The sequence below is a fragment of the Brienomyrus brachyistius genome, chromosome 5 (genome assembly GCF_023856365.1).
Source record: "Brienomyrus brachyistius isolate T26 chromosome 5, BBRACH_0.4, whole genome shotgun sequence".
In the NCBI taxonomy this organism is placed as follows: Eukaryota; Metazoa; Chordata; class Actinopteri; order Osteoglossiformes; family Mormyridae; genus Brienomyrus; species Brienomyrus brachyistius.
This window is the reverse complement of record NC_064537.1, coordinates 39249401-39273397: the sequence shown is the minus strand read 5'-3', so window position 1 is coordinate 39273397 and position 23997 is coordinate 39249401. Positions and strand designations below refer to the sequence as shown.

At 40.9% G+C, this 23997-nt stretch overlaps 1 protein-coding gene across 1 annotated transcript; it reads right to left on the bottom strand.

Annotated features, from left to right (window-relative positions):
• Window positions 1–1083: 1083 nt before the first annotated feature.
• On the bottom strand, window positions 1084–22924 carry LOC125742070 (uncharacterized). The gene is made up of 8 exons (XM_049013710.1): window positions 22785–22924; window positions 8499–8546; window positions 6228–6446; window positions 5582–5866; window positions 5054–5332; window positions 2831–3046; window positions 2244–2375; window positions 1084–2043 (listed from the first exon to the last, which is right to left on the bottom strand). Exons 1-8 carry the CDS (start codon window positions 22807–22809, stop codon window positions 1613–1615), a joined length of 1635 nt encoding a protein of 544 aa, XP_048869667.1. The 5' UTR covers window positions 22810–22924; the 3' UTR covers window positions 1084–1612.
• Window positions 22925–23997: the final 1073 nt, after the last annotated feature.

The following is a 23997-nucleotide window of genomic DNA, read 5'->3' as shown; positions in this document are numbered from 1 at the left end:
GCTTGGCCATAGTAGACATGTGCCACTTGGATTGGCCAAGCAGTTCAGGAAATATTGGAAGTAGGCATTTTGTAGCACCCCCTATTGATGAAATGTGGCCCGTCTTGTACGGTGTCCCCAGAATGGTGCAGGGAGGTAGGATTTCCAATTTGGTTAAGGGAGGCCAAGGCATGGCCAAGTTATAGCAGTCAGACTAAAATGTGCGGAATTTAGGTGGAGTTTCGGCATGGCTAGTGGCCGTACAATAAAGAAATGTCAGACTTTTTTCAATAACGTTTGATCAGCTCAGAGGATTCATTGGTTTGACACCTCATTTGTCTGATTTGGTCGGACGGGGTAGGACTTTAAGGCAGAAGTAGGATTTGCAAATTATGCAAAATAGCAAAAACTCTAAGTAGGCAGAGCTTCCTAGTCCAAATGGCAAGCTGGTAAGGTACTGTATGGCTGGCTGTATCTGCAAAAAATAATTGCACTACTGCTTTGCATTACATGCTTTGGACCCTTAATAATTTCAGAAAATGGATGGATGGATGATAGATCATTTTGACTTGGTCATTTATAAGTCGCTCGCAAGCTGAAAAAGTGTGGGACCCCTGACTTAATTAATGACAGTCTGGAGTGAAATTTCTCTGTTCCTCTCAGGGTCCATATGTACATATAACATTTTACTCCTATTAGAATGAGCACTGCTTGTGTCTGTGTCTGAAATTGTTTCGCTATAATATGGTTAATGATTTCACTGATTATTCAGATACTAAATAATTAGTATTGATTATATTATATTAATTGCTTGATGTTTTACTTCTATTCCATCTAACCTGCCAGTCCAACAACTAAGACCTGAAAATACAAATAGCAGAGTTTCTTTTCAATCACTTACACTACCTTTGCTCTTTATGCAAAATAATATAATAATATTTAAGCAGAGACGACAGAGAACAACCACGTGAAAACATTGTTGACAGCCCCACCTTGTGGTGAAGTCTAGTCAATTCAAGTCGAACTGAATCCTATTACAAAATTGAAAACCAGCTGATTTTTAAAAATACTTTAGATAATCCTGGGAAAAAAAGGTGCACCAACTGAATTTTATATATTTTTTAATAAACAATTTCATTATATCCATAAAAAACGATTTTTATATATCATATTTTAATTCACAAACATACTCAATTAGCTGCTTAATGACAGGTAACAGAAAAAACAAAGTCTTCGTAATGTCTATAAACTGGTTAAATATGGCATCTTTTAGAAAGTTTATATGGTTCTGAACTCATCAAAATGTATTGAATTCCCCATTAAAATGGAGTTATGATTAAAATGCAATATCAAAGCAGAAATACACTTCATATGATGCTTGTAATTGTATAGTTAAATGTACATGTGGAAGTTTAATGAAAAAAAGAAAGAAACATATGATCACACGATTGGCTCCTTCCTCAATAGCGACATCTTTCCTTTAACACTTACACACTGTTATTCATGTGTTTGTGTCACACACACTGGATTCACGCACCGCAGACGTGCAAATGCAACTTTCCATGTAAACCACTGGTGACAGACCACCTGTTAGACAATGATTATTTTCACTCCATTGAGCGCAGGCCCCCATTTAATTTCCTCCTGGCTGAACAGTCTGATACTCCCCTTCCTTCCTCTCTGCCTTGGACAGCTTCAGTGCCTCATATCCTGCGCCTTGTTCTCCTGCTGGGCCCAGGGTGTGGTACACTCCTGCAGCTTCCTCTGCCTTAGATGTCTTCAGGGCCTCATATCCCCCTTCTGCCCCCTTGCCTTCTTTCCCTTTAAGAGTTTCATACTCATTTTTCTTCGAATCATCTTGCGAAACCTTCAGGGCCTCATAGCGACCCTGCTCTCCAGTGTCTGAGACGTCCGCTGTTGTGACTTTGTCTGCATCTGGCCCCTTCAGTGTGTCGTACTCTCCACTCCTCTCTCCTCTTTTTCCTCCCTTGAGCTCCTCATAACCTCCTTCCCCCTTGTCGGATTTCACAGCATCTAGTGCCACTTCCTGGTACAATGCCTCGGCTAAAATTGAGAGAGAATGGCAAAAAAACTGAATCAATTATGAAAAGCACGCTAAGCAGATAAACAACTGCAGATAATTATAAAGACACACCTGCACCCTATTTAAATAAGTCAGTTGAATTTGACTGCTGTTGGATAGACAAGCATAGAAAGGTGGTGATAGACCAAAGCTGTTACAGTGAAACATAATAAAGACTTACGCTTTTGCTTGTTTCTTCTGTTCCTGCAGAAATATCCCATGATCAAGATGAGCCCCATTACAATGAAGATGAACACCAAGACCCCCACGATTACACCTGTATTGGAAGGAACTTCATTTCCTGACACTGCAACTGAGAACGAGAGGGACAATAACAGTGAAGAGATTCTTCAGCTGAACACTTTGCCTGACTAACAAGACAGATTCTTGGTCTCCTGGACCAGAACACAAGCAACTCTGAAGCAAAGAAAAAAAATCTCATTCTGAAGACTTGAAGACTCTTTGCCAATATCTGAAGAATGTAGCATGTATGGAATCTGTTTTATCTGCCAAGATTCACACATAATGCTCTAACCCAACCCAGTCCTAAAAGCAAATCTGCCTGTTCTGTGTGGTTTAATTTCACTGAGCCTCCACTAGACACCTGCCAGCGCCTGCAGGATCTCCAGGGGGCGCCATAACTTTAATAGACAAGCTCTCCCATATAGCACCATGTGACTTGTTGGAATGGAGTCCATTGGTAGATTAACTTGGCATGGATGCAGGATGTTAGTTTTGCACATTATAAAATCACCATCCAGGACTCACCAGACAATGGCAGACTGAATGAGGAGGCTCCGGTATCCCAGCGAACTCTACAGGCGTACTTCCCCTGGGGTAGGTGGTATTGGTATCCGCTGTTAACTTTTTTATAGTGACCATTTACAATCTCATAGAATTCAGACTTGCCGCCAGATCTGCATTTGCTGCAAGTGCACACAGGATTCCCTGACGTATATGACATGGCTGCCTCTAGAGTTACTTCTGGAGGACACAGGAAAAGGGAGATAATCAGAACCAATCAGAACCAATCTGAAACAATCAGAACCAATCAGATTCCTTTTATTTACCGTGTAAAAAAAACTACCAGGAGTTTTTTTGGGGGGTAGCATGAGTATACAATTTAAACATCAAGTCAAGAATACACAAAAAAATACAGCCTAAAGATAAAGAGACAGAGAGAATATGAAAATATGGTATTAATGAATAAACAAATAAACATGTAGACATATACAGTACCTGACAAAAGTTTGGACACACCTTCGCGTAGAAAGGTTTACTTGTAATATTCTCTACATTTTAGAATAATTGAAAACATATAAAACTATAAATAAAACATACATGGAATTATGTACTGACCAAAAAAGTATCAAAAAAATATTATTTGGGGGGCAGCTCTGTGGGTTGGAACTCATAAGGTTGCTGGTTCAAATCCCATGGTCGGCAAACTGTTCCCGCCATTGGGCCCTTGAGCAAGGCCCTTAACCCCAATCACTCCAGGGACTGGCTGACCCTACTGACTGCTCTACATCAGTTTCATGAGGTGGCCTCCTGGGATGCTTTTCCATCTGCCCTGAAGGAGGTCCCACTCTGGACACTCCATCTGGGACCATCCATGTGCAGTTGGATTCTCAACTTCCTCACAAACAGGCCCCAGGTGGTGAGAGTTGGTAAACACACTTCCTCATCACTCATCTTAAACAAAGGAACGCAGAAGGGATGTGTGCTTAGTCCCCTACTGTATTCCCTGTTCACACACGACTGTGTCGCTAAACACAGGTCCAATATCATCATCAAGTTTGCGGATGACACGACCACCATAGGCGTCTTTACGGACAACGATGAGACGGCCTATAGAGAGGAGGTGAGGGCACTGTATAACTGGAGTTTGGATAATAACCTGTCTCTCGATGTCAGCAAAACAAGAGAAATGATAGTGGACTATCGGAAACGACCAGTCGGGGGGCACCAGCCCATCTTCATCAACGGTGTCAAGGTTGATAGGGTTAGCAACTTCAGATTCCTTGTTAACATCACCGAGGATCTCTCCTGGACCCTTCACACAGACACTGTAATCAGGAAAGCTCTCCAGCGGCTCTACTTCCTGAGGAGGCTGAGGAAGTTTGGCACGAACGCCAACATCACCTCAAATTTCTACAGGAGTGCGATCGAGAGCTTGCTGTTGTCGGCTGTATTACAGTTTGGTACGGAAGTTGCTCTGCCAGCGGCCGGAAATCACTATAGAGAGTGGTGAAGGCAGCAGTGTGCATCACAGGCATGAGTCTTTCTGCTATTCAGGACATTTATCTCCAGCGGTGCCTCCGTAAAGCACACAGCATCATCAAGGACCACAGCCATCCAGCACAACAGCTGTTCTCCTTGTTACCGTCCGGTAGAATATACAGGAGTATCTGCTGGACTACAAGACTAAAAAATAGTTTTTATCATCAAGCCATTAGACACCTCAACTACAACACTTAAACACACACACCACACTTCACTGGATGCACATAAGAACTGTCCTATACAATACAGACTCAGGTATACTTTGCACTTTATTTTCATTTTTTTTTATTATTATAAAAAAATAAAAGTAAAAAACTCTTACTCTGTGCAGTACTGCCACCTTAAATCGTTGACAATTGTACTGCTGCTCACTCTTTCATGTGCAATAATGCTGTCCCCCCCACCCACTACTTCTTTATACTATATTGCTGAGAGACTTGTTGATTCTTGTCAATTATGTTTCACTGTAACGTTGACCCTGTGCTAACTTGCATACGGTAAATAAAACTAAGCTAATCTTTTCCTTCATTCTCTGGTCAATCTCCTCCAAACTATTTCTGCTGTGATTAGGTCAGGTGGCCAGGTTACTGTATGTGATGCGACACTCTTTCACTCTCCTTTCTAGGCAGTTTGCTCAAACGTTTGACTGGTACTGTAAATAAGACAGAATTTACACACATACACACTTTCACACTCACTGTATACCTATGCCAACGACTTCCTGAGGCACAGATTTGACAGTGAACTTGTTATTGCTGGTACTCGCTTGGAACATGTAGGTAGCTTCACATTTGTAGTTTCCTTCGTCGGTCTTTGCCATATTTTTAATTGTATATTTCACTTCACTTTGAGTCAGTATTGTATCACTGCCTTTATAAAAAGTGACACTACTTATCTTTGGTGCACCATGTGTCACACATTCCAGTTCTAAATCTTTTCTCAGTTCTGGCAGATCAGGGTGAGGTACAAGTTTTACCATTAGATCTGAAGGGGTGAGAACAGCACAGTGAGAAACAAAGAGAGAGACTGACAATTCAAATAATTATGAAGAAAACTCTTAAAATTAGCACAAAAACGCAACACCTCATATGACTGAAATAATTCCCCATGTACATGTCAACTGTAAACTATGGTTGATTTTATTGATGGAATTCAGAAAAACTGTATCGTTTGTGTAAAAATAGATTAATAGGAAAGTATAGAAAGTGGCATTTTAATAAAAGCATTTTTTACCGGTTACTGAGAGTACAACATTGCTGCTTCTCGTGTTTGTGATCTTATTTTTACACCAATAAATATATGGTTCTGAGGTCTTCTCCACAGAGGACGTCATGAACTCCAAAGGGCCAGTTTTTGGGTAATCTTTTATCATAACACGGTAAAGGCTCTGGTTTTTATACACATAACACATCCAATTCTGCCAGTCGTTGTCCACATAAAGGGCTAGATGAACAGAGTCATCTTTATAGACCACTGAATCTCCAGACTGAATGACTAGGATCTCTGGAGGAAAGGCATCTGGGATATGAAAGAAGCAAGGAAAGGAGGAGATTAGATATCGTCAGGCTCAGACCTGCCAATCAAGGGGAATTTGCCATTCTTATTTTCTCTTTAAACCTTATGTAATGTAAATATCAACTGGGTAATCACATCACCATTCATTACAAAGATCTAAATGGACACTTTCCCAAATTGAACAAGTTCATGTATTTCTTGATACATGATTGTTGCTAAGCAAACAAATAACACTGTACTAAATTCACAGAGATATTTCTATAGCAGCATCTTTGTATATATTTGCATATAAACAGCATGTGGCACATTTTACAGGGATCTAAATGTAACAATAGGTTATTGTTAATTGCGGATATTTACTTACCTTCAACTTTGAGCTGAAATGCTTCACTCTTCATTTCATTCCTCTCACACACATATCGGCCTTGTTTACTAATAGACTTTATGATGACGATATAGTTTTGTTGCGTTTGATCTGGGATTACAGTATCATTGAAATACCATTTGACGCTACCTCCTCCTGAGCAGGTGAGTACTATGGTGTCCCCCAAGTATACAGGTAAAAATTGCTTCTTTATGCTCACTGTGGGAAAGGGAAGATGAAGACCCACAAATACATACCAGCTTCTCCGTATTGGACAAACATATTTAAACAGAAGAGAACTACACTTTTACATGCAGTATTTCAATAGGAATCATGGTAAATGTTTAATAACTCTCCAATATTGCACATTTTAACAGCATTAATGTTAATGAAGATTTTTAAAGTTATTAGTTCAGACCAAGAATTAGCTAATACCAAATATTTCCATATCAAATTCTAAAATAGAAGTAAAACTTCAACTGATATTTCATTTCACTATGTATTCTAGCTATTATTAATTAACTAAGTGCCAATCAGAAGAGAGATGTCACCCCTTCTGCTAGTAGGAACTCAAGAGATGATTACAAAGCACATGAAATAATTCCCGGAAAACAGAGTAACACTTGAAATTCTCCAGGGGCCTGTATCACAAAGCTGGATTTTTGAGCAAGAAAGATAACATGTCAGATAACACAGTACAGCCTTCATGTACAATGCTTGGTTTAGCAAAGAAAGCCAACTGGAGGGTCAGGGAAGGCGAGCTAACATTGTCCAGAAGGTCAGTGTCATTTAGGAGTTCACATGGCAACTATCTAAACGATAAATCATGGCATCTTACAAATGCAACATGCATATTACAAAAAGCTACAGACTGACACCATTGTTGTATATTCATATACAGCTCTGGGAATTAAGAGAACACAGCACAATTTTTTGTTTCACTCATTTCTCAATTTATGGGTGTGCAGCTATATGAAATACACATTTTTTGCAAACTTCAGCTCAATTCTTCCCTGCTTGTCACTGATGAAGGGCATCTTCCTTGCTTTATGGGTCTTCAGCATAGCTGTCAATTCTCCCATTTTGTCTGGGAAACTACCGTATTTTACCCCTCTTTCCCGCCGCCCTCCCTTATTAGTATTTTCCCGTAAATCTCCCGTATAATATTGTCACGCCCAGCTCGTACGATCCTCGTGTGTCCCACGCCCCCCTGATGATCCACGTGTGCTTCCCTGATCGTACCCAGCTGTCTAGTTATTTTGATCTGTCCTGTCTTTGAGTCCAAGTCTTGCCTGTGTCCCTTGTCCGTCATTGATGTTGTCGATGTCAGTACCTGCCAGTTGCTCCCGTTTGTTCTGCCCCGAGAATAAATCCCTGTTTTCCCTGATTTTCGCCTGCTGTTTGCCTGCCTGTTCGCCTTACACGAGCTTACCGATCGTGACAAATATCATTAAAAAAAAAAAAATTCTTCTGCCTCTCCAAGCTGAACACTGTCAGTGGACTCGCGAGAACTGCCAACTGCAGTAACCTGGGTGGCAGTTATCGCGAGGTTAGTGCCGACAGCGGGAACAAATCCACACAACAAAGGAGAGAGATGGATATGAAGAAGGAGAAGGCATTCCTGCAAAAAAAAAACTAAGGAGTTGTGTAAATATCTCAAAAAATGGGACAGCGGATTTACTTTCGTAAAGAGGTGCAGGATGGGGCACAGTCACGTGTTCTGTAAGATTTGTAATTGCGATTTTAGTGTCTCCCACGGGGGAAGGAACGACGTCAGTCAGCATGAAAAATCCACCAAGTAATTAGTGAAGACCAGAGAGCCACATGAGTGAACATGAGAAATTAAAAGAAAATGTGTAATGAAAATAGTGGTTATTTTAGATTTCTTGTACACCTGTCTTAAAATGTAAGGGATACTGGAGTTTGGTTGGCGTGGTGGAATGGCTCGTTGCGGGTGCTGGAAAATTTCCCTTATTTTCAAATCCAAAACTTGACAGGTATGGTCTTCAGTCCTGCTTCTAGGAGCCTGATATGAACCATCGTAGCAGTGCGCGTCAAAATGAAGTGGTCTCTTGATTTTTTCCAAAGCTGTATATATTCTATAATCATTTTCATTGCTGTCTGCCTTAGTATACTTTAGTTTTCTGGGAGACTCTGTACCCTTACTGGATTGCATTTACTTGGTTTTAATATTTTTCTCGGATGTTTAGGAAGATTAAGGGAAGACTGCTGTCTTATGGACACAGAATAAGTGTGTATTTTGTTAATTACCTGTTGGCTTTGATTGACCCAGTGAAAATGGCAAAATGGCACCAAACACTGTAAGAAAAAAAACACACATTACATTACAATTAACCTCACAAACTGAGTTCACTCATCTGAAATCATCTAATTCCCAAGATGATAAAATCATTGTTGGCTTAATCGTTTTATACAATTAAAAATAATAAGTTAAATCAAACACCATGGATACTGACAGTTCAGTTTACCCTTTGAACCCTGTCCAGTTTTGAGCGTTCTTCTATCCCCTTGATTTTAGGCTTATTACATTCAATGTACATGAGTTAACCACATGTGTTCTCACCTAATATAAACATTTGAAGACACTACAAATATAATCTTATAAATGTTGAGATTAGACTCTATATGATGTGAGAATGCAGGGGTTTCACTGGGAGCATTTATGGCTAGTTCCAGGTGAAAATGAATATCTTCGAGTTTGCAGGCATTTGGTAACTTGTTGAAGTTATCTGATATGCAATGCATGATATATGATATATATATATATCTGTGTATATACAGTACACAGGGCCATCCTCCTCCAGGAGGATAATGTTGGCCTTGATCCCCCCATCTTTTATAAGATGTTTGCACCAGCACCAGCTAGCCTACATCAATATTGAAAAGGAAGCACTCACCCTATTTCTTGCCTTACAACACTAAGAGGTTTACACTGGAGATAGTACCACCCCTGTGGTCATGCATACGGATCACAACTTGCTTGTGTTTCTCACCTGAATGTGAAATACTAACTGTCACTATAGTCAGAACAGAGAGACCGGGATCCAGGTATGCAAGCCGTCAAGCGCTTTATTTGGATAAACCAAACAGAGGCACTGAAAGGGACGGGCAAGAGGTAAGGTCGAAAGACAAGCAAGGAGGTCGTAAGCCGGGGGGTCAGTCCTACAGGGAAACACGAGACAAGATCACACAGGGGTACAGGAACGAGACGAGCCGGAGCAGGCAGGGTTGAAGGGTCAGGTGTGGGGACGGGTCTGGAACGGGAGAGAGAGAGAGGTAAGGAGAGGACACGAGGCAAACAGGCAGGGTTAGGTTTCAGGGAGAGACGATCGACAAGAAAGTGCTCGGTATGGCTTCTAAACATCAGCGCAATACTTTGCGATGGGCAAGTGACTTCTGGCTGGTTTTATCCCTAGACTCATTACGCGTAATGAGCCACAGCCGGTGGTATCCGCCTGTGTGGGTGTGACACTAACCATGTGCTGGTCTTTTATTATTCAAGTGCTTAACCTCCATTTTCTGCATAATAATGGAACAAATAACCTCATGGAAGATGTCTTCTCTCTGACTTGATGTGTGTTACCCTTTTGCCATTCTTTCTGTGCCGGAAATGGTTGTGATTATGAACTTCTGTGTGTGTGTGTGTGTGTGTGTGTGTATGGAGGGGGGTGTTACGACCCGTGTATTTGTGTGTGATAGTTTTATTCTAGGTCCGCCTGCAGTTCCCTCATTCGCCCACTTGTCTCCCTCCTCTGCCCTCCAATCCTTCATCACGTTTCCATGTGTCCCGCCCACATCTGTCTCCAACTCATCATCCAGTTTGTCACTTCTGGATCCACGACAGAAAAACACCACTGTTAATCCAATCCAAGCTTCAGCTCTCACTCGTAGCTCTTTGACTTTTTTTTTCTTTTTTCCCTTTTTTCCTTCCTTTCTTTCTCTTTTTTCTTTTGCTTTTGATCTTTCCGCTCGGTTCTGGTTTACATCTTTGCTGCCCCCTTTGGATACTGTCGCTTTGGCTAGTGTGCATGTGTGTCAAGATGTGTGCTTGTACCAGTGCCTAGAGAGTGAATCCCAGTTTTATTTTGTGAGCGCGTCTTGATTCTGTTTATTTGGTTAGTGAGTTAGAAACAGTGATTGTCTTTTTTTCTTTCTTTTGTGTGTATGTAAGGTTAGTTGTGCATCACACTCAATAGCCGGGGTTTTTTTTTGTCATTTTGATTGTGGTCACTCCTGAAGTTATTATCATTCGGTGTACTATTTGTTGTATGTGTTTTGATATAAAATTATACAACAATACAAAAAAGAACCCTTTAAGTCCAATGGCGTTCCCTTATTCCCTTCCCCTGTTCGTTCCCTTATCCCATTCCCTGTATCCTTCCATTCTGTTACGCCACAACCCTAGACTAAGGATTGTAATGCATTTCGTCCACAAAATTACTGTCTTTAATTCACGAAATGCATTTTGTTCAAGAAACGATTGGGCATCATTCAAAAAAATAATTAATAAATAAAAATAAATAATGCTTTTTGTGGCACAGAATGTATTTTGTACACAAAAATGAGTGCTTAACACATGGCGCCCCACACGGGAGTTTCTAGTCATTGAAAATATTAGGGGCAGAGTCAAGTTTACCTGGGGCTTTACTTTTTTTTTTGAAGGAGAATAATTTGCATTGGGGCTAAAATACTCAGGGCTAGGCTTAAAATACTCAGAGCCATAGCCCCGAGTGATCGGACCTAACAATGCCCATGGTGCCCCATACGCATGGGACTGTGTTAGCCACCCCATGCAAAATGGTTAACCAAGCTGTTAAAATGTTGTATTCCATAAATTGAAGTGATACAGCATTGTTGTGTTTTTGGATCCCATCGTACATTTTGATGTCGTTTTGTTCTTGTATTGTCTTTTTGCAGTTTTTGTGTTATACAGTGCTGTGTGACTTTTTTGTTTGCTATTGTACTGTGCCTTAAGAACTGAAGTTTTCCAGTGAACTTTACATACTGTAATGTTGAAACTGTTGCCTTTGACATGAAAAGTATCATTTTGCTAGAGAACAATGAGGTATTTCAGTCCAGAAGGACATCTATTTCTCCAGTCACTTAGATTCTGCATGTCTTGTTTATAGTTGGTGTATTTGACATGGATACGCAACAGTGTAACTCTGGAGCTCAGGAGCATCCTTACACCGACATTTTGACAATATATCTAAGCATTTTGACTCTCATAGTTAAAACGATACTGATTATAGTTTTCATTTTGGTGGCGCTGACTAATTCACTGGTAGAATCATTTGATTTTGAGACATGGGTAAATTTATTTGGGTAAGTTACAGGCTTTTGCAGGTAAACCATAGTGCTATATGCATGAATTGTTTTGAGAAATGCTCTTATAGTCCTGAGAATGTGAAGCAGGCTTCATGAAATGTACGAAACTGAATGAGGAAAACTGTAATCAAGCTTTTAACTTTAACTTTAATTTTATTCACGAAAATATTCCTGTTAGGGTTGGTGCCCATGTGGACCTGCCCCATTTGGCCAGCAGGTGTCGCGGGCCATCCTGTTCCTCCTCTAGCTTGTAGTCCTGTTCCTTATTTGTCTGCTTGCTCCCTGGACTGCAGGGTAGCTCATATAGATACAGCAAGTTGCTCAGTAGCTAACACCCCTCCTACTGTGGTTTCAAGGCTGGCCTGGACAGAACTCGGTCCGATTGCAGTCCCTCAGAGGCACTGCTGAAGAGGTGGTTACAGTGATAAACTTGCTGATTGCTTGACCACAAGCACCAGTGCTAACATTACTAAGTTACGTGGAAATGCAGAAAAGGAGACAGCAAATGGAATTATTTTTGTACCTCAGTAAGACTGAATACCTTTTTGCTTGTGTCTCTGTATATTGCCAGTGTTGACGATGAAATATGCCAATGCTTATGAGCAGGATAACATTACATCCTATTTTATTCTGTGGAAAATGAAAGATCGATCTGCTGGCCAGATTTATTTATGAATTATAAACACTAAGTAAATAAAGGTCTGAGTCCTGTTATGATTGTGATCAATCCCCTCAGTAACTAACCAGTAACTAACCAAACGACTTGGTCAAATAAAAGAAGTGCTGCAATGTTTAATCTCGCCAGCATTAATCAGACAGCCAGAACTCGCAATACCTTGTCCTACCAAATTTGAAATCCTACCTCCCAGCATCATTCTGGGGACACAGTAAAAGACTACCTGCATTTCATCAATAGGGGGCGCTACAGCTAAAACTGCCAAAATCTCTTGACACCCTTGGCCAGTCCAAGTGAAATGTGGCATATTTGTACTATAACCAAGCCTGGAGGTCATCCATGTACTAGTGCAGTCATATCTCTTAAAATCCTGGCATGCTGTTTATCTAGCTTTCCGTTCTAAATGCTTGACTTTAGTAGAAATTCCAATCAATAGCTAATATTAATTAATCATCGATCTTCTGTAACCGTACGTTCACACCACGGGTGGAGAGACGCTCCTGGTCACGATGCAGATGGAGTAGGTGGGACAAAGTTCTTCACAATGTTAGGTCTTGCAAACTTATTAAAGCGACCCGCAAACCAAACAAATTTGCAGCTTATCTTTGTACTTCACTTCCCGTCACTTCACTTGCTCTAAGTCAGACATAATTAGTTCAGCGTATTAGATAAAACAATTAACCTCTTTGTTGAAATTTTCACAAAATTTTTTATTCCAGTTTTATTCTAACATAATGCACTACAGACTGAAACCTTTGCCCTTGAATAGAAAGTATTAGCCAGGGTATATCTCAGTACTGAAAGACCTTATTAACATGTACATTTATATTGTGTTGACGCAGTATATAAATGCATGTCTGAGTTTTTAAACGTGCAGTTTTATGTCGCCTAAACACTGGGATTTTTTTTACCGTGTCTAGAGGGTAAAATGCTGTGTGGAGACGTATTCTGTGTCACGGTATATACCCCGATGGTGCTTGGCAACTGTTTAGTCGGAGCAAAAGTTTACACGTTTATGTTTTATGGAATTCTCTTTAGCAAAGTATCTCTAGATTCCGATTGGTTGCCGCCGAACCACATCATAGCTCATTACCATAAAACTGACCAGACTAATTTTCATGCTCTTGCAGCCCAAAAATGGAAGGCCATTAGCGCCAAAATGTCTTTAACTTTTAAAGACAGGCGGCATTATTTCACATCTATAGAAAAAAAAATTCAAAATATTCAAAAAATGCACACCTAAAGACAGCAATAATTCACACGTTAATATTTCATGCCTAGAAAAATGGCAATAATTAACACTTTAATATGTCACACCTTCAGACATTACATTTTTACCTCTACAGACAGCCATATAACTCCTCATACAGGCGGTATTTTGCAACATGTCCTGATGTCAAAGTGATCCTGCAAAATAAAAGGACAATCTTCCATGGTAGTTTAATTCTTTCATACCTTCCCACAATGAAGATAATTGACTGAGAACTATGTGTTTGCCTGGTCAGACTGCACTGTGATGTGCTTAGTGAATCTGCAATTGTATCTTATATAACATATGGGAATTTATTTTTGTCACTCTGATGATATTTAAATCACTACCTGTTGTGTTTGATTTAATCATGACTATTCCCCAATTTCTCTAAAGTGACTGACATCCACCAATACATTGTACAGTGCATACACCCTTGATTTTGTTATATTGCTTATCAGTGTTTAAGAATTCAGTGCACAATACTCAGTGTAACTGGTTCTTTAGCGTCTTAGCATTTAACATTTTCTGTGAGATCATAAAGTTAACAAACCAACTTTGTTGGTTACAAACAAAATAGAATACTCATCTATAGAAGATTTTTTATCAATGTACACATCAAAATTCCCATTATGGAATTTGAACGATTGTTAAAGTACTGTACTATTGTATAAACGTGTGAAATTATAAAAATTCCCAGGTTTATGTCGTAACACTTAAACAGAGGTCGCACAGACCAATCAGAGTACTATGTGACTGTGAGCGTTTAATAAAAGTTGCTTCGTGTAAAGCCCATTTGGAGTCGGCCTGAGTAAATTACATGATGTCAGAAGTTTTCCGTACCCACTAAACCATTGTAGTTGAACCATGTCAAAATGTAATCAACTGGAACAGTTGAACTTTACAATACCGTCCAGTTGGTCTTTGTGGATTCAGCGGTTCTTCTGCTTTCGGCTTGCGACCAAGCTCGACAAAGAAAGAGGCGTAGTGCAAGTGAATTCCCTACTATAAGTCATGGGGAAAGCTCTTTCAAGTTTGAGGAGGAGGCAGACGCTCTTGACTATGATGAGGTAGTGCTTAAATTTAATGAACATTTCGGGCTGCGACGTAATGTAATACATGAGCGGGCGCAGTTTCACCAATGTTCTTAAGAGATGGGAGAGACTGTCGAGGAATTTGTACGTAGCTTGTATGAGTTGGCTGAATTTTGTGAGTTTGGGGCAAACAAAGATGAACAGATCCGCGAATGAGTGGTCCGAGGGATAGCGGACCAGGATGTTTCACAGACATTACAAATGGAACCCCAGTTTATCACGATTGCGGATAAAGCGGGCGATCGAGCGTGCAGGTGGGCTTGTAGGAAGCAGGCAGGCAGAATCAGGGATTTATTCTGTAACAGGACGGGTATGACAGAGTTAACTCTCGAGAAAGCTGTGCAGATTCCTCGTCAGTCAGAGCAAATAAAGCTGCAAGATCAAACCATGAGATCGGTTGTGGTCAATGAGCTTTCACACGCAAAGCAAAAACGGCTTGTAAAACACACTGGCAAAGGATCATACAAATAAGAAAACTACCTCCATAAGCAAGAACCTAGGGATAATCGTTCGACCGGTGGGGTATGCACTTGTTGCAGTCAGCCTCACAGTCAAGAGTAGGAGTGTTCTGCTCATGGGAAGCGCTGCAGTAAATACGATGTTAGGTCACTTTGTAGTCATTTGCTGAACTAAGAACGTGAAGGAGGTCGTGGTGTGCACGGATTCAGATCTTTCTAATGAACATCTTTTTCTGGGATGCATAGAGGGGCAGGAATTGGAGCATAAGTGGCACATAACCTTGACTGTGTGCAGGAAGGACGTGTAATTTAAAATAGGCACAGGAGCCGATATGTGACCCATCACCACGAAATGAGTCTTAAGGGTGAAATTTACAAATTTTGTAAATTTCACCCATAAGACTCATTTCTTAATGATGGGACGCATTTTGTAACACTGAAATTTTGTAAATTTCACCCATAAGACTCATTTTGTGGTGATGGGTCACATATAACCATTATATCGAGGTATACTTATCAGGTGCTTCCACAGCGCCCTCTGTTGGTCAAGGTTGGAATTGACCTCAAGAGTTCTGCAGGAGCAGTAAATTGTGCTGAAAAATTCGCAGCGTCAGTTGACAGAAAAGGGACAACGTACAAACTCTGGATATACATAGTTGAGGGACAATGCAACTTACTCAACCGCAGCATAGCATGCCAGATGGGTCTAGTTGTTAGAACCGATGAAATCACAGACAGTGTTTTTGGAAACATTGGTCTTTGCAATTGTGAGCCAGTGAAAATTGAGCTGCAGCCAAAAGCTAAACCTTATAGCCTGTCTACGCTACGCAGAGTATCATTTCCTCTTCTGCCCAAAGTTGAAGCTGAGCTTAAAGAGGATGCAGTCACTGGGGATCATCAATGAGGAGACAGAGGCCACTGAGTGGTGCGCCCCTATGGTGCCAATTGTCAAGAAGAATGGCAAGCTAAGGATATGTGTGGATTTAAAGCATCTCAATCAGGAGGCGTAGCGGGAAAGGTTTATTCTCCCCACATTTGACGACATTGCACCTACTGTACACTGGCTGACGCAACAGTGTTCTCTACTCTCGGCGCATCGTTGGGGTTTTGGCAAATACCGCTGGACCCCAGCACCACGAAACTCATAACTTTTATCACTCCAATGGGCATGTTCGTCTTTCTGAGGCTTCCTTTCGGCATCACTTCCACTCCAGAAATTTTTCAGAGGGAGATGAGCCGTCTGCTAGGAGCTCTCAGGGGTACTGCTGTGGCCATGGATGATATCCTGGTCCTTGGAAAGGACCAGGCCGAACATGATCAGAATCTGGAGATTGTTTTGCAGGTTATCAAGCAGTCGGGGCTCAAACTAAATAAAGACAAATGTCACTTTAGCAAGACAGAGCTACTGTACTTCGGCCACGTCATCAGTCACGCCGGCATAAAACTGGACTCAAGTAAAGTGAGAGCAATCAGGGACATGCTAAGCCCTTCAAATGTCACGTAATTTCGACAGGTATTGGGGATGGTTAATTAATTATTTGGGTAGATTCTTACCGGCCTTGTCCTCAGAGCTCCGCCCACTAACAGAACTGCTGGGACACAACAGTTTGGCAATGGGGTGAGCTTCAGCAGAAAGCCTTTAGCGAGGAAAAGCGGATGGTGTCTGACACACCAGTTCTGACCTTCTATGACATTCATAAACCAACCATAGTGACGGCTGATGCTAGTAGTTTCAGTCTGGGAGCAACTCTCTTCCAGAGACACGAGGACAAAGTCCGTCCAGTAGCCTTCTGTTCCAGGATGCTCTTCGACACGGAACAGAGGTATTCACAAATTGAAAAATAATCCCTTGCAGCAGTATAGGCATGTGAGCGATTTTCCCACTAAAGGCCTGAGTGAGTTTAGCTTCCAAACCGACCATAAACCTTTCGTCCCTCTTATAAATTCATACGACTTAGACAAGGCGTCACTGTGGTGCCAGAGGCTTTTGATGCGCTTGATGAGGTTTAACCCCAAAGCTGTTCACGTCCTTGGCAAGCAACTCATAGTAGCTGACATGTTGTCTCGGAACCCACTACGTGACGATAGTACCTATACCAAGGAAGAGGTGCAGGCTTTCATTGATGCTGTAATCTCGACTGACACAGACGAAAAAGGATCTCAAAGAATCCACGAGCAAGGACAGGGTGCTGCAGAGGGTGTTGCAAAGCATCAGAGAAGGGTGGTGGAAACACATCCCTTCAGACCTTCAGGCCTACTATGCTGCAAGGGCATCACTGTCAGAGGCCAAGGGTTTGCTTCTCTTTGTAGACAGGATAGTCATTCCACCTGAGCACAGACAGGATATCCTCAGCCGCATTGGTCACCAGGGGTTGACTAGGTGTCGCGAAACAGTGAGGGGTTCTGTCTGGTGGCTCGGCATTGGAGACGACATCGTGAGGACAGTCTCCCAGTGCATGTTCTGCCTGGTGCACAAGCCTACTTAGAGAAGGGAACCACTCATCCCTACCTCACTGCCACCAGGCCCGTGGCACACGATTGGAGCCGACCTCAGTGACCATCGAGCTAAAACCTACTTAGTGGCCTACTACTATTAGTAGTAGTACTACTACTACTAGTAGTCGTCGACTACTATTTTAGAAATGTGGAGATAGCCCCGGTGTTGCTGCCTACTAGCCAGCAGGTCATACTTCAGATGAAGAAAATGTTTGCAAGGTGGGGGCCTTCTGTAGAATTGTTTATTGATAACGGGAGACAGTTTAGCTCAACGGAGTTCAAGTCCTTTTGGCGACGGTATGATATCTGCCACATTACCAGCAGCCCGTATTTCCCTCAATGTAATGGGACTGTTGAGAGGGCTGTCGGCATGGCTAAGAAGATTCTGTGCCAACCAGACCCATATCTAGCCCTCATGAGTTATACTGTAGGGCCTCTCCAAGTGCTGCCACAAACTTCAGTTCGGCCCAGCTCATGTTAGATCGCCAGATCCGGACCACACTGCCAGTCCTGGACTGTAAGCTTAAGCCCAGGTTCATTGATCCAAGGGAGGTGGTCCGTAATGACAGGATAGCCAAGGCTTCTTACAAATACTTCTTTGACAGAAGAAATTCACAGTGCAACCTGCCTCCCTTGCATTCGGGTGGTAGGGTGCTTACCAAGCTCGATGAGGAGAAGACATGGGCTACACCAGGCACAGCTGTAGGTCCTTCAGGGAGCCTCATTCCTACATTGTACAGACTGACGATAGCACCTTGTTACGGCGAAACCGCCGGCACCTACAGCCTGTCCCTGTTTCAGTTCCGGAAGCATTGAACAGCATGGGACTTGAGTGAGTGGAGTCCAGTGTGGAAGTCGACACCCATCCGGACCTGGTGCCACCACAAGGCCCATACACTACCACCTCATAGGCACAACCAAGTCTTCCCTCACCATACAGAACTATGACCAGTGGGAGAGTGGTGAAGCCCCCACGACGCTTTGCTGAAGAGTTTTGATTCAATATTGTTTAGCTTAGAGCAGTGGCTTCAAGAAAGGCACAATAATCCATTGCCACTGCAGGACTGGTGACAGTCCCTAGTTAGTGTTTATCTTTACCATTTTGGTTGTTTACAATAATAGGGTATAGGACATGTCGTAGGAATGCGTAATGCCAATTATACCTCATATATATATTGTTTCTTACATTGATTTTCTTTTGGGGGGGATGTGATGATATTACGTTGGTGGACTACAATTACCATACATGGACTGTTGTCTGTGTGTATTGTGGGTAAGGCAGGGTGATTGCGCAGTTGGTGACAGGAGCGTTGAATAAAAGTTGCTTTTCGAGTTTCGAGTTTCAACTTATATCATAATTGTAATGTAGCCTAATCTGCAGTCATACTGCGTCGTTTCATGTTTGTGTATGTGTCCTACACTGTAAAAAAAGAAATTTTTTTTAGAATTTTAAACTGTTTTATATCAATCAATTTGACTGTAATTCACGTTTTTTTCCTGTTACGTTAAATGACAGAAAAATGTTATTAAAACTACATTGCATAAACGTATATTTACACACAGTTTGTAAAATAACAGAGAAATCCCTTCAGTGAAACTGGACAATTTCTTTTCTGTATTTTTACAGAAATTAGACTTATGGTTACATGCTTTATCTGTAAAATTTAAATGTTTTTACTGTACCAACATGTGCTGTTGTTTTATGCACATTCCACACACACATTCCTATGGGCAATTTAGCAAGTCCAATTAGCCTCAGCATGTTTTTGGAGTGTGGGGGGAAACTGGAGTACCCGGAGGAAACCCCACGATGACATAGGGAGAACATGCAAACTCCACACACGTGTGACCCAGGCGGAGACTCGAACCCGGGTCCCAGAGGTGTGAGGCAACAGTGCTAACCACTGCACCACCATGCCGCCCCCTATATAACCTAGCAAACCTTGTAATTTCCATAATACCAGAATTTGGTGTTAAAACATTAATGTAAAACATTAAACACAGTCTCAGCTGGCTGGTATGAAAATTTCAATTCGAGACAAGTCTGCACACACAGGCACATGCATTTACAGGTATATAACAGTTTTATTACCTTGTAAATGGCTTGGTATGGTTTGAAAACTACCCCCAACGCTTTTCATGTAGATAAATTTAGGCTTGCAATTGGATAATATAGATTTTCCATAAGGTTTCCTGTCTGAGCGTGAGAGTCTGAAAGTCTGAGTGTCACGCCAGATCCGTGAGAGTTCGTAACCCTGCAAATACACTTGTGTATTGAACACTGTAAATCCGCAGTGCATCTATAGTCATTGTGATGTCAATATCAAATAAAATAATAAATATACTATCCAAAAACACAAACCATTGCAAAGATATCACACTCAAAATGGGTGTGCCACTTAACAAATATAAAAACATTACAATGCACTAAAGAGCAGCGTCAGTCAGTGCATGGAGTGCCTGTGATTAAGCAGTGTGGTGAAAAAACATCCTATCATTCCACCTTGTATTAATTAATATAAAGAAAAAAGGAAAGAGATTGGTTCTTAGATTGAACCCGGCTTCCATCTATCCATCCATCCATTTTCCAAACCGCTTATCCTACTGGGTCGTGGGGGGTCCGGAGCCTATCCTGGAAGCAATGGGCACGAGGCAGGGAACAACCCAGGATGGGGGGCCAGCCCATCGCAGGGCACACTCATACATCATTCACTCACACATGCACACCTATGGGCAATTTAGCAACTCCAATTAGCCTCAGCATGTTTTTGGACTGTGGGGGGAAACCGGAGTAACTCGGAGGAAACGACATGGGGAGAACATGCAAACTCCACACACATGTGACCCAGGCGGAGACTCGAACGCAGGTCCCAGAGGTGTGAGGCAACAGTGATAACCACTGCACCACCATGCCGCCCCCCACCCGGCTTCCATTATTTACAAAAAAGGAGCTGGCTCATACAGAAGTGACACCATGGTTCATGGTGACATTGTACCGGATAGAAAACTATGCTGCTGGATTTTAGACACAAAGGAAATTGCTCTTGGCAGTTTTCTTTTAAACTGTAATCATAGGCTAGTAGATTATACATAAGTATTGATTTATTTTCACGACAATATTGAAGTGTGGATGCTTTGTATCAATGATCATATAATAGGCCTACCTATTTTGTCACCCTGATCTATTTTATTGCATAAAAGAAATACCACACAGAACAACAAAGTAGAGTGGATAATTTGATTTTGTTGTGGTGTTTGTGCTTAGAAGTTACTGTAATGGTGCTTTTATTTTGAAAGTCTGTAGAGGTAAAAATGTAACGTCTGTAGGCATGAAATATTAACGTATGAATTATTGCAGTCTTTAGGCATGAAATAATGCTGCCTCTATGCAAAAAGTCTGAGACGTTTTGGACCTGATAGCCTTCCATAACCAAAAGGCGCTGCGCCGCTCCGAGCCGCCTAGCGACGTGCCCTCCCATGGAGAATCAATGGCTTCTATGTTGCAATCTTAGCTCTGTTTTCCAAATTAAGGAAATATCACACAGAGGACTTCTGATTTCTTCATAAAAGATGGTTTTATTGTCTGTTTCCTCATTTTGCTGTGACTTGCAGCAAAATGCATATAAAATATATCTATATACTGTATATATATATATATATATATATATAAACATTACAATGCACAAAATATATATATAATATTGCGGCATGCCAGTTTTGGTACATTATACCTTACAGGTTAACAAAGTAATACAGACAAATGCAAAAATGTAAAACATTATGCCAAATGAGGACACATAATTCAACTTTGCCAACTAATCACCTTAGCATGTTTTTTGACTTTCGGGGGAAACCCCACGATGACATGCAATGAGTGCTAACTGAAATGCCACCCTGCCTCCCCATCAATAACGGGAGAACCCCCTGCCCCCCACCGCATTCCCAATCCATAAATGAATATATAGTAATTAACACCGTTTTCCTTTCGGTATGAATCTGCGCATTAATGAGGCCAATTCAGTGCTCATAGAGAGTGCAAAGACGAAACCTAACAAAAATTGCAGATAAAAAATCATTTTATCATATGCATTAGTTATTTTTTAATTAAGTGACGTTTGGTTATGAAACTTGTAGCCTTAACGATGTTAGTGTTATTTTACATGAGCAACAACAGCCATAGGAGACAGCTACTGTAAGCGAGGCTCAGACCAACCTTATGAAAGAATATCTCACAGAAGACATACTTGACTAAGAATGTTTCGGGAAACACGTTGGAACGTTAAGAGACAACTAAAGGTAGAACGTATGAACTACGTAGTGTTAAGAAGGTTTCGAGAAACTGGGGCCATTCTTGTTTCAGGGTCCAGCGCTGTTGCGGAGCACATAATTGAATGAAACAGGAATCTGATATGTGGCGTTAATATACATCCCCCTGACACACATTTAAAAGATAAAAGTGTTTCTTTGCTTCAGATAAAAACTTATCTGAACTTTTGGTTTTAAAATAAGGCATTAATGGAAGTTCTCTTGTAAACAGACAGAGGAATACAACACACTGGACTAAAACGTAATTATTTAGACAGCAAAATAAAATCATAGTAAATGTAAAAATATTAAAAACTATTTTAAAATTTGCTCTATGTGATGCATAGTTCTATTACTTTGTGGTTACAGAGAACTTTCATTAATGGCTTATTTAAAAACCAAAAGTGAAATGATATGTTTATATCTGAAGCAAATCTTTATTGAAATATGGGGAATTTGGTCTTCTAAGATTTTCAATTATTTGCAGTGTATTATTTATCATTTTGCTTTGTTATTTGAGGAGTGCTATTTCAGCATGCAATAGATAGAAATAGATTTACTTTATATTTTTAGTAGTTCATAATTATTAATAATGAGTTAAAGAAACAAATGCTGAATCAATGTTATATAAGTGAAGTTTAAACGGTCAAACATAACATATAAATACTGATAAAATATACAGGCTTAAGATTATCAAACTCACTTCCACTTTTACTCAGATCAGAACATTGGAGTATATGGATCAGCAAACACAATTACTGTCTATCGAAAGTCTGCACATTTGGCTGTACTATATCGCAAACAGGAAAAAATACAATGAAACAATGACTAAAGATGAAAAATAATCAGAATTAGATAAGCAAATTAAAGAGAGAGAGAGGATAAGGTAGAAGACTGAGAAGGAAAAAAGAGAGTTTCAGTTGGTCTTACCAAAAAGAACCACCACGTTTTTCATCTTCGCTTTTTATTGAACGGCACTTGCTGGCAACAACTAAACGGTAACTGAGAAGAGTGAATGACTTTATAAGGGACTAATACAGAGAGCAATGAAGGAGGGAGGGGAAGTGGTATACGAGCTGGAAAGCATCCAAAGTATTTTCACATTTTCGTCATTTCTTGGTATTACTTCTTACTTCCAGATGATGCATGAATTTATGTGTTACTGTAATGCATGCAATGCAACGTTTTATTCTGCACCCAAAACAATGTTTGTAGTGTTTCACCATGAATAAATCACATTTCATATGGCTGTCATTGTATTTTTTTTAACATTATTTTGAACCTTACTTTACTCATTTGCTTTTTCCAGTTAATTCTGTCTATTAATAATCATGATATTAATATGCATAACTGGTATTGGTACCTCACATGTGTGTGGAGTTTGCATGTTCTCCCCATGTCGTCGTGGGGTTTCCTCCGGGTACTCCGGTTTCCCCCCACAGTCCAAAAACATGCTGAGGCTAATTGCAGTTGCTAAATTGCCCATAGGTGTGCATGTGTGAGTGACTGGTGTGTGAGTGTGCCCTGCGATGGGCTGGCCCCCCATCCTGGGTTGTTCCCTGCCTCGTGCCCATTGCTTCCAGGATAGGCTCCGGACCCCCCGCGACCCAGTAGGAAAAGTGGTTTGGAAAATGGATGGATGGATGGATGGATGGATTGTATTGGTACCTCTAAATTGGAGACAGCAACACAATGGGACTGTTGCTAATTTTTTTTCTAGAGAACTTTGCCCAGTCTCCCTCAAACAATTGATAACTTTGACTCAACATAGCATAATAGTCATACTGCTAACAGCTTTTTTATAGGTTGTACAACCCTCAGTGTACTGCCAGTCATATCTTTAATTGTGGTTTGAATGCATGTATTTAGTATGTTAGAGAGAGAATTTCTCTTTATGGTTCGTCCCTGTGTTTCTCTACTGTTTCCCAGTCATGTTTTGTAGTTACTTCCCTGTAGTATTGTAGTGTTCCTGGTGTTGCTCCCTGCCTCAATTTCAGTTGTATTGGTTTTTGTTTTGACCCCATGCGATTCCCATATTTTTCTGTTTTGTCTTTTTTTTTGTTAATAAACTCTGCTTATTTTTGAGCTGCTATGTGGACCATCTCTCCTTCCATCATGCCACGCCATAACAACTCCAAAAATT

Coding starts and splice junctions, on each gene's coding strand:
- LOC125742070 (XM_049013710.1), bottom strand. CDS start 22,809: ATGAAAAACGTGGTGGTTCTTTTTG. Junction 6,447..8,498: donor GGGTCAATCAAAGCCAACAG/GTAATTAACAAA, acceptor CCTTTCCCACAG/TGAGCATAAAGAAGCAATTT. Junction 2,044..2,243: donor CAGAAGAAACAAGCAAAAGC/GTAAGTCTTTAT, acceptor TCTCAATTTTAG/CCGAGGCATTGTACCAGGAA.